The 17248-nt window shown below is 41.6% G+C and overlaps 1 protein-coding gene across 1 annotated transcript in view; it reads right to left on the bottom strand.

Annotated features, from left to right (window-relative positions):
- SND1 (staphylococcal nuclease and tudor domain containing 1) overlaps nucleotides 1–17248 on the bottom strand; it is a 987097-nt gene that overhangs the window by 908733 nt on the left and 61116 nt on the right. The window contains exons 6-8 of the mRNA XM_089676965.1: nucleotides 15502–15593; nucleotides 2903–3061; nucleotides 2239–2345 (exon numbers count right to left, since the gene is read on the bottom strand). Of these exons, the coding sequence (XP_089533091.1) occupies nucleotides 2239–2345; nucleotides 2903–3061; nucleotides 15502–15593 (358 nt within the window). The remainder of the gene's footprint in view (nucleotides 1–2238; nucleotides 2346–2902; nucleotides 3062–15501; nucleotides 15594–17248) is intronic.

Below are 17248 nucleotides of genomic sequence, written 5' to 3' on the forward strand. Positions count from 1 at the left end.
GCAAGACTTCTCGTTACTTTCGGACAGTTTATGCAAGCCCCTGCTAAGGAGTTATCCAACTCTATCTTGATCAAGGCCCCTTCATTTAAGATGTGCTACATTGTAGGGACAACTAAATTGCTCAGAGATTGGGAAACAGGGTTTCTCAAACATTTAAATCCTTTGCACAGAGATATCCAGGACTCCCTAGCTTGCCAGGCTGGCATCGCTTGTGAAGATTCTACAAGAAGCTGTAGGATCTTTTAAAATCCAGAGCTAGTTCCTCAGTCACCATAACAGAGGGCATTGCTTCAAGTTGGTTTCTTCAGAAACTTAATTTGTCCCACAATGGCAGGATGCTGAATTGTAGCTTTTTGGTGTGAAACTGGGCGAAGGAACTGCCTCAAAAAAGGCTACCACCAACCTCAGGTTTCATGCAGGAGGCAAAAGGGCCCAACTTCTAGACTGCAAACTGGAGCAGAACTTCAGGTTTATCTAGGGAAGAAAAACTGGCTTCAGCTGTGTCTAGGACTTTGAGGTCAAAGTCTGATTAACACAAGACAATTCTAGGCCTCTCTTGGTTATGTCTTTCTGCCTGAGGTTGAAGTCTTCTGCTGCAGTAAACAAGTAATCTCACCCCCAGTGAAACTTGAGGGTGTTCAGGGTAGCTCTGAAGACACTTGTCAAATGCTTTTTGCATGCACGTTCCACAGCTTAACACGACAGCTAAAATTTCAGACAGTAGATTCACATTAGATGGGAGGAATTGATTTCAGTGACAAGGGACCACCCTGAGAGATTTCGGAAAACTTGGGCGTGTTGGAAACACTTTTAAACTACCAATTTCTATAATCTCTGTATGAATAACTAAAACGAGTCTAAAGGTCGTGAATACCGTTCAAAGTTATCGCCTCTGGAATAACGACACGGACTGTACTTATCGGAATGTATGTTAAGTCCTAAGGATATTACCTGTTAGCTTGTCTACCATATTATATTATGGTTGGCATAACAGCCATTACCTATTTACTCCCCCCCCCCCCCCACTACCCGATTACCTAAGCGATTTCTACCCCTGACACTTGCATCCTCTATACCTCTATTGCTTACCATCCATATTTGCGAACCTGTTATTATACTTTGTTTACTGGGTAGCGTGATCTCCTGTTTATGTTTAATACATATTTAAAATACATGTCTGACAACCCATCTGCGTCACGGGAGATTGCATCAGTTATATGTTTGCGGACTGTGTTCCGTACATGCCTCTGATCCCAAATGTCTTGTATTTCAATAAAAAATTTTGGAAGAAAAAAAAAAAAGAAATTAGATGGGAGATATCAACTGACCAGGCTGCTTTTCCTGAGCCTAGTCCAGGGGTGGGCAAACTGCAGCTCTCTAGCTGCTGCAGGACTACAAGTTCCATCATGCCTCTGCAAGTCATAGCTGTAACTGTCATTTTTGTAATGTTGCAATGCCTCATGGGAAATGTAGTTCCACAACAGCTGGAGAGCCGCAGTTTGCCTGCCCCTGGCCTAGTCCATTAACCTTATATGTTTGACAGATTAGCATTACAGCCCTTGCAGGTTACAATGCGAGGCCTGCCAGAGGAAGCAAGCTTTTGAACATCTCCAAACATTGATCTATAGGATCCTTAAAACGAAACATCCTCAACAGGAATAATTATTGCTTTAATAAGATGGAGGTGCTAGATGCACAGTTGGAATAGCCCACTATCTACACTCGCAAAATGAGTTAATAGGGCTGTGAAAAGTTTGGATGTGTTAACAGGACCATGAGACTCCAAGTCTCCCCTAAGGAGTCTGGGACTAGCAGTTTCAACTAAACAGCTTTTGTAGTCTTAGTGCCTAAGGGAATGGCAAAAAAAGCAGCTTCAGGGGACTGGTTGTGTAGCTGTGGGTGCAAGGAATTAGGCAAGTAGATATTTTTATGTTCCCATAGACAAACTAGCATGCAACCATTTCAGAGCACAGAAGCCCACTAAAATTTTTAGTGGAATTCAGCTTTTAAACAGCAGTCATCTCCCTGTGCCTGAACACAATTTGTATAGATGACCAACTGTAAAAATCAACTGTGCTTTCTTACTGTAAGCCAGGACTACAGCATTTGTGGTTACACTATGGTCCACTGGCACAGTAAAGAATGAGTGTACAATAAGTACTGAAAATATTCCTTAACCCACTGAATACCAACATTGAATAGAGCTCAACTTCAACATTATACAGCTCGAAGACTTACCGTTCTGCAGCCCGAAGCTTCTCAGACCCCTGCGTATACACTGCTATAGACCAGTCCACACAGCGGGCAAAACCTTCTTTTAAAAGCAGTTCTGTGATATTTCCATTCTAAAATTAAAAAGTATTAGAGTTGAAAATAAAGCAATGAACTAAGATAATCACAATATCCAAGTATTAAAGTAGCAGAACTTTTTTTTATCTTCATGCATTCCCTGCATTAGGGTAAAAATGTTTAAGAAGTAGTATCGCCCCCTCAACCTCCTATATACCAGAGTCCAATTTCGATCCAGTGCTGTGCCTGTGTGAGTGACACTGGTCTCTGTTCCTCTCAAAAGACAGATGCAGCAGCGGGAGCCCTTGGCTCGTCAATCAAATCTAGTGAGGATGGAGCAAGGAGGGGCGGTGCCGAGCCATGCTGTGTCTGTAGACATAGACCAGCTTGGAAATGAGTTGTCCTGTCTGCCCCATAGCAAGCAGCTTGCTATGAGGCAGACACAGCACTGGTGAGAACTAGAAGAGGAGGTTTGGGGTGCCATTGTGCATTACCACTGAACAGAGAAGGTAGCATTTTAGAAGAAAAAAAAAGCAAGCCTTTACAACCACTTTAACCAAACATTTGCTTGAACACAGGTCATGCCTAAATCCTAGTAAATGCCAATACGTACAGGATGCAGAATGGTGCCAAGAATATTCTGGTTGTGACTGCTCTCCAAAATAATTTGCACATCTCTCTGCAGCAAACGTGATTCTGTAAAGAATTTGGCTTCAGCAGCAAAAGATTCAGGACTCTCTGTACCATCAGCTTCCCGCTTAAAGGTTGGACACTAAAAAGAAAGTTTGGCATTAAAACTATACAAATATACAAGCCAAGGGAAACTGTTGAATAAAACATTAAGTAAACTTTTTCAGTTTTTTTTTAAATTTTTGTGTGAGTGATCGAATTGCTTCCTCACTTTATACCGGTAAAACTGCACATGAAATGGGGGGTGCAGTCACCTGGCCAGGAAGGCATACATCTCAATAAAAGTTTTAAATGTTTTACGCCCCAACTCTAAAATGTGTTTTTGTATGTGTCCCCAGTGAAGACACTTCCCATAACTTCTTATCTTTACAGGATGAAAAGGAAAAAATGATTAACCGGGTCAGACATTTCGATTAACCCAAGAAACGTTTCCTTACACTGCCCAATAATATAAACACATCTAAACACAGCTAAAGAAAGATAAAGAGCTTCTGCACTAAAATTTAAGTTTTTACTAAGACCAGCTTTACTGGTCAAGTCAATTATGGCAACACATTCATAATACCATCTTTCATTTCTAAAGGCTCATTACACTTGTACAATTGATCAGACCCAGTATTTTCCATTAGGAGCCAACTGTTATGCAAAACAAAAGTTTGCAATCAGTTACTACTGTTAATAAAGTGGACTTTGAGGGATTTGATACAGCCATGTTCCCAAACCAACAGAGAAGGTAGTCTCTTAAAATTTACAAGTTCTAATTCAAAGACCACACATCAGCAGATTTAGACACTGCTTTACAAAGTAGCATTCAGGGCTATATAGAAGCTTTGTATTTGAAAACTGCCTTGACAAATTGTGCATTCTTTGAAGCATTTTTCTATCCTGTTTAAAGACTATTTTAAGAAAAATGAAATTGAAGCATGTCCAAGACAAGCCACAGATGTCACAATTCCTACACATGATGAAATGAGAATCCGCAATCTCCAAACTTGTGACTAGCTTGAATATCTGGATGTAGGTCAGTCCAACTATACAGTTCAAGGATTCAGGTGCTCAATTCATGAATAGCAAGTTTCTTCAAAGACATGACTGTCTGCACTTACAGGAAACTTGATTAATCTGATCTACAGATTAAGCCATCATGGTTTCATATTTTGAAAATCCCAAATCTTAAAAAACTTTGCTGAAACTGTAGTGATCCCCATAAAATGTTTACTAAAGTCCATTGAGGGACACAGGAATTCTAAAAAAGTTGGATTAAATGCTGCAGCCTATGTATGGTTTGATTATTAGCAAATGTTGAAGGTCCGCTCCAAATAACCCCACCTCTTACAGTCATACCTTAAGTTTTGTAAGCAAGCAGTACATAAGAATAAGACTTCCAAAAAAATGTTTCAAGTAAAAACCTTGTTCACTGAAAATAATTCTGAAACAGTCCGCAGGTTCAAAAGCAGTCCAATACAGTTTTATCTTTCATATTTAGAATTTAGCAGGAAGTTTGCAAATCTTGCGATGTATCCACTAATGATTTTAGTGTATTTTTGGTTAAAAGCAATCTGATTAACATTTGTGCTACTCTTGCGGGCCTAAACAATCAGAAGCTTTTTAAAGTTCTATAGGTCATGTGCTTTCAGAAAATATATGGTTTGGGGGTCTTTTCCAAAATTCTGAAAGCAGTAATTAAAAATTGATAACCTTAGATTTTTTTAGAGTAGTTATTTACAGTTTTGCACACCTTCAGTTTTCACCATTTCACAAAAAGGCGCAATTTAAAACTTACAAATATTTTTTATTACCTTAATACAGTTACTTATATTTAGTTGGAATCTAGGGGGAATTTTGATATTAAACCACTAAAGGATTTTAATGTATTTTTAGAAAATATTGATTTGATGAATTTGCGCAGATATCACAGGGCCTCAAAAAATTAGTAGCACCTTTTTTTTAGTCTACTGGTTCTGTGCTTTCATAAAACATGGTTTGGGGGGTCCTTTAAAAACTCTGAAAGCTGTGAAGGGAAAAATAAAAGCAATGGAAAAAATTGCAATAATGACCTGGCTACCTGAGTTTAAAAGTGGAGCGCAAGGCCTGGCAGCAAAAGGGTTAAGAGCTGGCAAGAAATCAGGCATAATCAGAAATAAGTCAGAGCTGAGAAGTATTCAGGCAGCTCTAGAGCCATCCAATTTATGGGCTCTCAAAGGAGGCAGCGCTAGAGCCATCCAATCACTTATGGGAGACTCAAAGGGGCCCCCAATGTCTCCATAAAGAGTACCTGTCACCTACCCACACCAACATAGGGGACTTGTTGGCCTTGTGATGGCAAGAAAAGGTAAGCTAAAAAAAAAAAAAAAATTTATAATTTTTGTAAATGTGAAAGCCCCCGTCACCTCTGCAAACACCCCATATAAAAAGCAGTGTATGGTGAACACATTTACGTAAACATCAGGCCACGCATTTAAGGTATTGACCATTGAAGTGAGCATTTATTCAAGTGCCATAGTTCAGTTAATCCTAAAAACGAATGACCTGTGAATGTCTTTAATATATTGCCTATGGAGAATTTTGGGTGCCATCGTCTTTTGCGATTTCACGGGCATGCACAATTGCTCTAGCAGATGAGTAAACTGCAAGGCGATCTACTACCCTGAAGCAGACTCAGTTGCCCACACAAACATACAGGAAAGCACAACTTCAGTTTCAACTTCCTAAAATCCCTGCACGTTTTGTGGCTTTCCCTCTGCTCATTCCTTTAACTTTTGATCTCTGGGGCCTATATATCTTATGCTACCTTGCTGCCTGCCAGCAGTAATTCTTGTACTGAATCTTCTCAGCACACAATTAGTTCAGAAGACAGGCTCTGAAATATGACAGCAGTGCATATTCATGGGGCATAGTGAAGAAGTTACTGCAGTATGCAAATCTTACGAAAGTTTACAAACCTCAAACATTTGAGTAGGCTAGAAAACATGGAAAGTTTTTTTTTTTATTTTTAAACCATAGATGCACTAAATGGGAACCAAGAAGAGAATTAAATTTCCTATCTGTGAAATCACCAGTGGTGGACCACTGGAGCATACACATTGGGTACGGGCCACCTATTGGTGAATTTACCCAAGGAAAGAAATGCTCTGGTGCAGTCTTGAGTGCAGGCCAAGGATCTTTCAAGTATTCCAATCCACAGAGGAAGTCCTCAAACAGCTTATGTAGTGGAAAGGTCTTTGCAGCCACATGAGCACTAAAAAGACAGGCCTACAAAATTCTGATCTTCTAAATGCAGGGCAAACACTAATATTCAAAGAACGGTTTTAATCCTGATAAATGCAGAGTCCACTGAAAGACTGTGGTAACCCAAGAATCAGCTCATCCTACTGTTGAGAATCTGAAATTACATCAGGGGCTGCAGACTCACAGGATGGTCAAAATATGTCAGGGAAGGTACCAGAGCATGCTTACCACATTTACAGAATGATTCATTAGCAGAGAACAAACCACTAGGAAGCCCTTTTGTGTATTTAGGGTAGACCTCAATTCGCAAACTAGGCCAAATGTGAGACGAGTCTTTAAATACTGAAACATAGGAGACTGGTGCCGACGAGGGTTTTGGCAGCCAGAGGAGACCAATTCACTGCAGGTGTGCAGTAAGCGGAGATCCATTTTGTACTATAGGAGCAATAGCAGGATGGCACTTCCTCTCAGCTGAATGGCAAGAAAGAAAAAACAGAGTGCATCTACTCAGCACTCACCCTAGCAGATCTAGTGATTAATCCTTCAACCTTAGCCGTTACCACAGTAACATAACAGTGATGGGAATTTCTTAATGGCACCCAACCGTAAGGAATGAGGTAGGCCCTCTGTGGCCAACTGTACATGAAGGTCTGTAAACTTCCACATACAGAAGTGCACAAGCCAAGCTAGCCTCACATTGAGAGGCCTACCTGCCAAGTGAGTCGAGACTATCACACCAGAGGCTGTGCCACAGCTCTGAACCTTGAAAGTACTCCACAGCCAACACTGTAAACAAATGTCTAGAAAGAACCACAATACAGAGCAAAGTGTCTGAAGTTAACAATCCAGGCTAGTCTTGCAATCTTCCAGTCTGGTAGGGTTTAAGTATGGCCCCCCAAAGCTGGTGCTGAAGAAAGCTTAATCTGGATAACTCCTGTGTCAAGTATTTTGCTCAAGTCACAGAAGAAAAACTGTGTGCCAAGCATCCTGAAGGAAAATAAAGGCAAGCGAAAAGAGCGAGATTTGATTGAAAGGCATCAAACCTCAAAAATTGAAAAACAGACTTGGTTAAAAGCAGGGTTATAAGCCACTAGCCTTCCAAGTTTTTTTTGTCCAAACCTGATACAGGCAACAGCACATAACCAAGACAATGTAAAGGAATCAGAAGGGTGCAGAAGTGTTAAAAACTAGAACACAGATTTAAAAAATAAGTATAAACCCATGGCGTAACAGTGGCAGGGAGCTTGGAGAATAGCAGGAAGCAAACTCTTGGCACATGATCACACTCAGCTTTAAAAGAGCAGTGTCTTCCAGCTGTGGATCAACCATGTGGAGAGGTGAATTAGAATGATAGGCAGTGTATTTTAATGGACACTCCTTGAACTGCAGATAACAGCCTCTTCACAGAAACCCCAATTACAGGGCTAAGAGAAAACTTGGAGATTTTAAAAAATTAGACAAGATATAGCAATATGGACTCTTTTTTTTTTTATTTCCTGTGATGGAAAAAAAAAAAAAAAAAAAAAAAATCATATTTTTACTAGTTCACTGCACGTGCACCGTTTGGCCAGCAAGGGAAGTGATCTACATTAGGACCAAACTGGCTACTTCGTATCAACCAGATAATACAGCTGTGCTTCTAGAAAGCTGCATTATGCATCAATTGTTTCAAAATAAAGTATCTCCAGTAGTTAAGTGTATTAGGAATGTAAACAGGTATAGGTATGTAAACAGTACCCATATGCTAAAGATAGTTAAGAGGTTGTAGAATAAATTATCGTATCACCCAATATATGGTCTCCATTCAGTAGCCAAAAAAGGCATGCAAAAAAAAAGGGGATTTGTGAAAAGAGATTCACAGAAAAAGCGGCTACATAATGAACAGAATGTGACACTCAGAAAAATTTCCAAAAATTATGCTTTATTACACATATAAATATGACATGTGGGCAGTTGCCCTGGTTTACCATCACCTCAGTAAGAGACAATACACACAGACCTAAAACCATATAAAATGACACCAAGACCGGTCTGAATGCATGTGCAACAGAGAAAATGACTACAGGAGTCTAAAGTCCCTGTAGCACAAACGCATAGGTAAACACTTCCCAAAGGAGGTGTATCCAAAAATTATACCATAGGTATATCATGAAACAGGTTATAATGATGTAGACTAAGCTCCTACCATAATGGTTATATCCTAATCAGGGAATTACAAAAAATTATACTATGGATATAAGTATCACATGTATGCAATGCAGCAAGCACAGTATGCGTCAAAAAGAAAAAAAGCATGCCTCTATGCCTATATAGGCATAGAGGCATGGGAAGTGTTCACCTATGCGTTTGTGCTACAGGGACTTTAGACTCCTGTAGTCATTTTCTCTGTTGCACATGCATTCAGACCGGTCTTGGTGTCATTTTATATGGTTTTAGGTCTGTGTGTATTGTCTCTTACTGAGGTGATGGTAAACCAGGGCAACTGCCCACGTCATATTTATATGTGTAATAAAGCATAATTTTTGGAAATTTTTCTGAGTGTCACATTCTGTTCATTATGTAGCCGCTTTTTCTGTGAATCTCTTTTCACAAATCCCCTTTTTTTTGCATGTAAACAGTACCCCTCTCCCCAAGTGTAAATTAACCACTTAATACCCGGCACTTTTACCCCCGTCCTGCCCAGGCCACTTTTCAGCTTTCAGAGTTCTCTTACTGTGAATGGCAATTGCATGGTCATGCAGCGCTGTACTCAAATTTTTATCATTTTGTTCATACAACTAGAGCTTTCTTTTGGTGGTATTTAACCATTACTGGGGGTTTTATTTTTGCTAAATTATTGGACAAAACTGGTGACAGTACGAAAAAAATTACTTTTTCTTTAAGATTTTTCTCAATACACTGACCGGAGTAGTATGTCACCATAGTAACATTGTATTATGGGGTATGTTATAAGCAAGCATTCAACTGAATTAAATCGATTCAATCAGGTTTTTTGTTTGGCCACAGCTAATCACATGACAGAGATGGGCTGTGATTGACCCAGTCTGTACATGTGATCACTGACCAATAACAGCTAGTGACAATTGCATAGCATGGATGGCATGAAAGGAAGTCATCCATTGTTTACAATTGTCATGTGACCTGCTGTGATTGGTCATAGCAGGTCACATGGTACTGGCAATGGGCCAGTACACAGATCTGTCATTGGCTGTGTCCGAGGTGCACAGCCAGTGACAGATCTCGCCACAGTGCAGCCCCCACAGCCACATGCAAGGCGCAATCCAGGAAGGATGTCATACGACGCTCACCCGGGCTGCCAAGAGTCCCACTTGGCCGTCATTCTGCTATTGGCCGGGCAGAAAGGTTAAAAATATTAAAAAAAAAGTGTTCATGAACTAAAAATTACACATGACTGAACTTCTTCCTAGGATGCAGGTATTAAATTCCACAATATAGAAAAATCAAGCACAGCAGTAAAACACTGGCCCATAGCTTTGCAATATCTCACACTAGGGTCTGTTTTGCCAGTCAGGCAGAGGATTTATGTATCGAAAAGCTCCCAGTGGGAAAACAAAAAGCTTTAAGTTCTGTATATCAAAACTTCCATCTTAAGTGTCTTAATATGTATCAATGTAAAAACAATGTCTTAAATGCAAGTTTATACAACACGGGCAAATATGTTTACAGCACAAAACCGAAAAATACTTAAAACTGCCTTCTACAACTGTTCCACAGAATTTGTAATCTACAGTCTCTACTGACCCTGTAATTTACTCTATATTGGGCATACCTTAGGGCAGTGAGGGGCAGGTTTAGCAAGTGCTGTAGACTGAGTGAGTTAACCTTGAGACATTTTGCACAAAAATTAATCTACAAAAGGTTTAAAGTTTAGGTAATTGAATATTTACCAATATGGTTCTACAGCTCAAAAATTTCACAAATTGAGCCACAGGGAGACACTCTGGATTTTTACACTATTGCTCTAGAACCCATGGGATTAAAGGGCTCGTTCACACCATATGTGCATGTAAACTGATATGCAGATTTAATTTGCAGAGACATGAGTTTACATCAGTTTTCATGCACGCTTCAATGAGTTTTATACATGTTGCAAATTCCAGTGCAGAAAAAAAAAAATCCAAGTGATACTAGTTTTTTTGGTGTGAATATGGCACAGAGCAATTGATTTTGTTGTGCCCATGCAGAAAAACTGATGTCTCTGTACCATGGTGTGAACAAGGCCTAAAAGAGGAACTTGAATAGAAGTCCTGGTTCCTTACTGGAAAGTTTTACTAACTACGATATCTTTTTAATTAAAAAAATGATATAGATATATATTTTTTTTTTTCATAATTTGTATGTTTGTGTTTGTATTAAAAAAAAGTGTATGCTCAGGCTACCTGCCAAGAAATAGAATTCTTCTTACGGACATACTTTACAGAAAACTTGGGATCGGTCTCTTCAGCAGTGCCCCTATGGGAAGCGCATAAGGCCACGGTGCGGGGTCATGTTATACAACTGGCTGCAGTCCGGAAGCGGGAGCGTCGACTCTCGGAGCTTCATTCTCTCCTGGCCTCTGCGGATGCGCGTTGGAAGTCATCTCCATCCGTGGCCCATAAACGCGCTCGGGACGCTCTGGCGACAGAATTGGACCTCCTTGCCTCTTCGGAGGCGGAACGGGCCTTGCGTTGGACCAAACATAAATTCTATTCCTGTGCTAATAAGCCCGGTCCCATGCTAGCCAGGAAACTCAATTCTGTGGGGAAACCCCATAAACCGATTCGGCTTCGACTTTCCACGGGTGGCTGTACTTCTAATCCCCAGCAGATTGTTTCCCGATTCTCGGACTTCCTTTCGCGCCTCTATGCTGCCCCAGATCCCTTCCCTGTGGCCCAGGCAGAGGCATTCTTTCAGGAACACCATCTTCCTGGATTAACCGAGGCAGCACAGGTGGCCCTCAACGCAGGTGTCAACGTACCGGAAGTGCTACAAGCAATCAAATCTTTACGGTCCACCGCGGCCCCAGGTCCAGACGGCTTCTCCGGTCTCTATTATAAAAAATTCTCAGCCCTATTGGCGCCCTTTTTAGCTGCCTACTTTAATGAGTTACGACAGGGCTCCTTGCCCTCTCCGGACGCACTTAGGGCACATATCTCTATGATTCCTAAGACGACCGCTGATGTCCAGGAACCGCAAGCCTTCCGGCCCATCTCTCTTCTTAATGAAGACTTGAAAATATTGGGCAAGATCCTTAGTTTTCGCATCAATAAATATTTGTGTAGCCTGGTCCACAGGGACCAAGTAGGGTTCGTCCCCGGGAGGCAGGCGGGTGATAATGTCCGTAAGGTGGTCCATCTTATACATTTTCTGCAACAACGGAAAATCCCAGGATTCTTACTGTCCTTGGACATATATAAAGCTTTTGATTCTCTATCCTGGGAATATCTGCGGTTTGTGCTGTCTCGCTGGGGTTTCGGGGATTCTATTCTCTCTTGGATTCAAGCCTTGTATTCCTTTCCTTCGGCTTCCGTTAAATACGCTGGGTATTTCTCGGATCCCTTTCCTGTTGGGCGAGGGACGAGGCAGGGCTGCCCGCTGTCCCCGGCGCTCTTTGTCCTGGCGCTTGAGCCACTGGCTTTAGCGCTCCGGACCGACTGCAATGTATCGGGGGTTCCATACGCGGGACAGGAGTTTAAGCTGAGCCTCTTTGCGGACGATGCCCTCTTGACCCTTACTAATCCTCTGACGACGCTTCCTAATTTGCAACGGGTTCTTGAGCGCTTTTCCTTGATCTCGGGTCTACGTATTAATTTGGATAAAACCGTTGCTCTCAATATTACTTTGGCTTCAGATTTGGTTTCGCGCCTACAATCCCACTTCCCTTACCGGTGGGCTTCCTCTTCTCTTGAATACTTGGGCATTCGCTTGACCCCCACCTATGACTCCCTTTTTGCTGCAAATTATTATCCTTTGCTTAGCTCCTTATCTTCTCTTATGCATTCCTGGCAATTTCCGCACCTGTCTTGGATAGGACGGGTTCATTCAGTGAAAATGACCATCTTGCCGAAATTGTTATATTATTTTCGCACCCTCCCAGTGCAAGTTCCCCCTCATTTTCTTCGGTTGCTTCAGGCGAAGTTTATGCGTTTTATCTGGGCCAATAAGCATCCCAGAGTTTCTAGAAATACGCTCTTTGCTCATAGACTCCAAGGTGGTCTTGGGGTACCCAATGTAACTAAGTATTATCAGGCGAGCCAAATTGCCCCGCTGTCTATGTTGCACGCTTCCTCCGATGTTCCTCTCTGGGTCCTGCTGGAACTGCCTAATTGTGCCCCTATCGCACTATCGACACTTCTATGGCTTCCCCCTGCCCTGCGCCCTACGGTGCTGAGTCCGATGTTGCTCCATGGCCTACGAGTCTCGGACTCGGTACGTTACTCCAGTGGCCTGATGTCACCTTTCTTGCCCTTGCTTCCAATCGTTAATAACCCTCTTTTCCCACCGGGTCTAGATAACCCGAGGGCATTTTCTTGGTGGGTGGCTCATGGTTTCTCACAGGTGCGACACTTTTTGATTTTTCGGTCCTTTCCCACCTGGAATGTCCTCCGGGAGTCTCGGGATGTTCCCCCAGCGGAATTTTTTCGGTACCTTCAATTGCGGCACTGGCTACTCTCGCTGAGGGCCACTTCTGCTTTCCCATATCAGACATCTGCCTTTGAACGGCTTTGCCAGCAGCGTCCGGGCGCCCCGGGCCTTATCTCCCTTCTTTACGCAGCTTTGAACAGATGCTCGTCGCACACTTCTCTTTCATATGTAGTTCAGTGGGAACGCGACCTGGGAGTGGCTGTGGATCCGGAGGACTGGAATAAAGCCTGGTCACTCATAGCTAAATGTTCGTTTAATACGACCACGCTGGAAGCAGCCTATAAGGTATTGTTTCGTTGGTATTGGGTGCCGGCTCGTTTGGCCCAGGCTAACCCTGCCTGTAGTGATCGATGTTTCCGGGGCTGTGGCCATCGTGGAGATGTACTGCATATCTGGTGGTCATGCCCGAGGTTGGTTCGTTTTTGGTCTCGTGTGTTTGGCCTCCTTTTCACTTTGTTTCATCTCTCCATACGCCGGGATGCTCGGTATGCTTTGCTTCATTGCCCCATACCGGGCCTCTTGGCTCGTCAGCAGCGATTGGCTTCCTATTTGTTTTTAATCGGCCACTAGGACAATTGCCCAGGCCTGGAAGAGTCCGTTTGTACTTTTTCAGGGGGTGCGGGATCGTATGACTACTATGATGCTCAATGAACAGATGTCGAGTATATGCAATGACTCTCAACATAAATTTTTGAAAATATGGGAACCGTGGTTGCAATATGCCTTTCCCACGCTCCCCCCGGCCAGTGTAGGGAGGTGATGGAGTTTTGTATTGGCGCTCATGGACCCTTGCTCTCTGGTGTGTGTTTTTGTTTTTGTTTTTTCTCTTTCTTTCTTCTCTGCTTTTCTTCTTTCCTTTTCTGTTTGTTTTGATGTGACAGTGGACAGCTGTCTTTAGTTGCAATAATCTGAGTTTCACTGATGTTATTGTAACCTATGTGCCATTGATAGCCCCTGCGCGGGCATGCGTTTTGCCTTATTGGAATTAGAGTGTTGTCTGCTCTATTATACATTTTCTATCGGTGCAATTGATAGCCCCTGCGTGGGCGTGTTTTGTTGCCTCTGTTTTATACTGTTTAAAATTAATAAAAACCATTGAAATACAAAAAAAAGTGTATGTGTATATGTGTGTGTGTGTGTGTGTGTGTGTGTGTGTGTGTGTGTGTGTGTGTGTGTGTGTGTGTGTGTACGCGTGTGTGTGTGTGTGTGTGTGTATGCGCATATATATATATATATATATATATATATATATATATATATATATATATATATATATATATATACACACACACACACATATACACACACACACACATATACACACACACACACACACACATATACACACACACATATATACATACACTTTTTTTTTTTAATACAAACACAAACCTACAAATTATGAAAAAAATAACAAGTTTCTCTTTACATATGTTTTAATATATCATTTAAGCGAAGTATTTGGGACAGTAACAATTTATGCATAATGCAACTTTCTAGAAGCACATCTTTCTATGCACACTTCAGTTAACCAAAGTAGAACGTATACGGCTTCCCTTGCTGCCCTTATAGAAATATACCTGTTCTATAACGGTTTAACCTGTAGTCCACCAACAAAAATGTGTGATGGCAAAAGTGTGGGCTTCACACCCACATACATGCACAGTTTTTCTGTGCTGAGAGCACACTAAGAGACTGAGCTGTCTGGTGCCCACTAATGGTCAGTAGCTGGTGGGAATGGCTCCTGGCCATGGGACCAGTGACAGCCAATCTGTGGTCACATGATTCCCAATCCTTCCAGCCCTTGAGCATTCAGAATTTTAACAGACACCGGAGCAACCAAAAAGGGTTAAACACTCAACAGTTCCTATTAGTACATATTTACTTAATTCTGTGTAATTTGTAAAATCTCACTGAGCCCTGTAGTCCTCCCGGGTTTGTGTGATAAATGCTGTAGTGCCTGCAGCGCTCAGCCTTGAGCAAAGGGGTGTGTTCCTTGAAACACTGTCATTCTATCTACCTCTCCATGTGAAATGCACCATTGTAGATGCTGCTCTGACAGCAGAGCAGGGTCTAGCACACCAAGAGCCAGCTCCAGACCGACAGTCTGGCAACTCTGCTATTTTGCGCAAAAGCTTCTCTGGTACTGTCACACCACTGGTAAATACATACACCTGGATAATGACCAAGAGGATACTCTTTAAATTAATACATTTTCTAGATATTAACCTTTTCCTGCACGCCTCTGTCCTAATTCCACTGTCTGCATTGGCTGAACTACCCCAATCCATGCAAGGTTGCAGCAAGACTGGTTACCATCGTTTCCCTGGCATACATGAACTCTTATCTAGAGTTACTCAAGGTATTATCAGAATAGAATATGGACCAGTTATGCTGATTTAATTATGTGTGCTACTCTTATTCAACAGAATTGATTCAAAATTCCTGTGACCCTCAATAGGCAATGCATATTTTATACTCATTTCAAAACACAGAAAATAATTTTAAAAGCGAATGGTTACAGTTCTCGCAATGCTATTTAGATACATGATGCAGCTGAAGTAACATTTATATTCATTTCATGTATCATTTGAAATTAAAGTATAGTTTGGTTTATGCCACTGCAAAATAAATTTTAGGACTTCATACCTTAATTCCAGATAACATGACAGTCACCAGGTAATAATCTGGAAGAAGCAGCGCTCTCACCACACTGCCATCACGAACATGCTCAATAATAGCTGCAAATGCAACACAGAGTTACTCTGCATGAAAAAAAACATTGACTTGTGCAATTGCTAAACAGATAACAGTTACTGCCTTAAAAATATTTTAGTATACTTAAGACTTTACATGGGAGCCCATCCTTATTGACTAGCCTTTTGCTTACAAAGCTACACAGAACATCAGGAACTGCACCATGCCTAGGTGGTGTTTGAGAAAATAACCCCCTACTGTGCTTGTTAGAGTGTAAACTCAAAGAATAAAAATATATATCCACCCACCAACTGCTGCACTAACCCCCAAAACATATCTACAAAATTAATTCATATCAAAAATTCACATGCAGTACTGTGCATTCATATACAATAAACCCAAAACGCAGTGCATTAAGTGCAAAAAAATAAATAAAAATTGGCTTAGCAATGAAAGTGGCTTAGCAGTGACTGTGAGCTGCCAATCCAGGTTGTCCAGGTGACCACCTAATCACAGAGTGGCTGGCTTGATGCTCTGGGGACTGCATGCTGGATTTTGCCCAGCAGAGATGCATGGATGCTGTGAGCTTTGATGCTTTTTGTCAACCTTGCGGTAAGTTTATTGAAGATACTTTTTTACCATATGACAATCTGGTCCATATTTCTCCTGTATACATCCGTGTTACACGTGCAGAAGAGAGCACATTTCCGTGCAGGGGGAATCTACAGGACTGAGCAGACATGGATTTAAGAACTTTATGACGATCTGTTGTGAGACATGTAGTTCTGGCAAGTGTGTTGACGTGGTGGAACATAAGAGCAGCAGTGTGGCACCACTGAAGAATATTTACATGCATAGTATCAATAAAATTCAAGGACTTGTGAACATCCATCATACACTTGGTTGCATAGTCAAGTCTCATTTGTACACTGGACAATTTTTATTTACACTTTATGTGCATTGTGTTTATTTTACTAAGAATGCATAGAGCCGCATATGATTTTTTATATGAATTCATTTTGTAGAGGCAATTAAAAAAGGACCTGTTTACCAAACAGTGCCTTATCCATAAACCTCTAAAGTAACCATGTCACAATAGCCAGTCTTCAGGCCTGTCAGTGGGCAGATGCAGCATACACTTGTCATTTGAGATGTTTGACATATACTCTAGGTGCAGTTGACCTGCTTTTTCTGTTACTAGCCTGCTGGCAATGGTGCAGCAGTTCAGATCACATTCTCCTACTTTCTTCAGTGCTACAAAAAAGGAGTGTATAGGGAGTTTGCTTGACATACGGGACAATAAAAAGTAGATTTTCTTGCTGTAAAATCAGTTTTCTGAGTTCAATGACAGAAAGCTCTTGCCTATTCTTGACCGGGTTACATCGCCACCTAGAGGAGTAGGACACTAGGCAGAAAAAATCCCCTCTCTGCCATAGGCACATCAGTAACAGCAGTGCAAGTAGAAAAAAAAAAAAAAAAACAGAGGGGTGGGTGCTGTGTCCAATGAACTCAGAAAATAATTTTACAGTACCAAAAAAATCCAGGTTTACATTTTAATGTTCATAGACAGCTCTTGCCTATTCTTCACCACAGGATTGTCCCAAAGCAATGCCACATTGGAAGGTGGGAAACCTGAGATGGAAAACCAAACAACCCCTGAGAACCCACCCGGGAAGGACAGGGGAACTCAATTTCCACC

This window comes from Staurois parvus, unplaced genomic scaffold (assembly GCF_062004578.1).
Source record: "Staurois parvus isolate SC_StPar_1 unplaced genomic scaffold, SC_StPar_1.0 ptg000175l, whole genome shotgun sequence".
NCBI lineage: Eukaryota > Metazoa > Chordata > Amphibia > Anura > Ranidae > Staurois > Staurois parvus.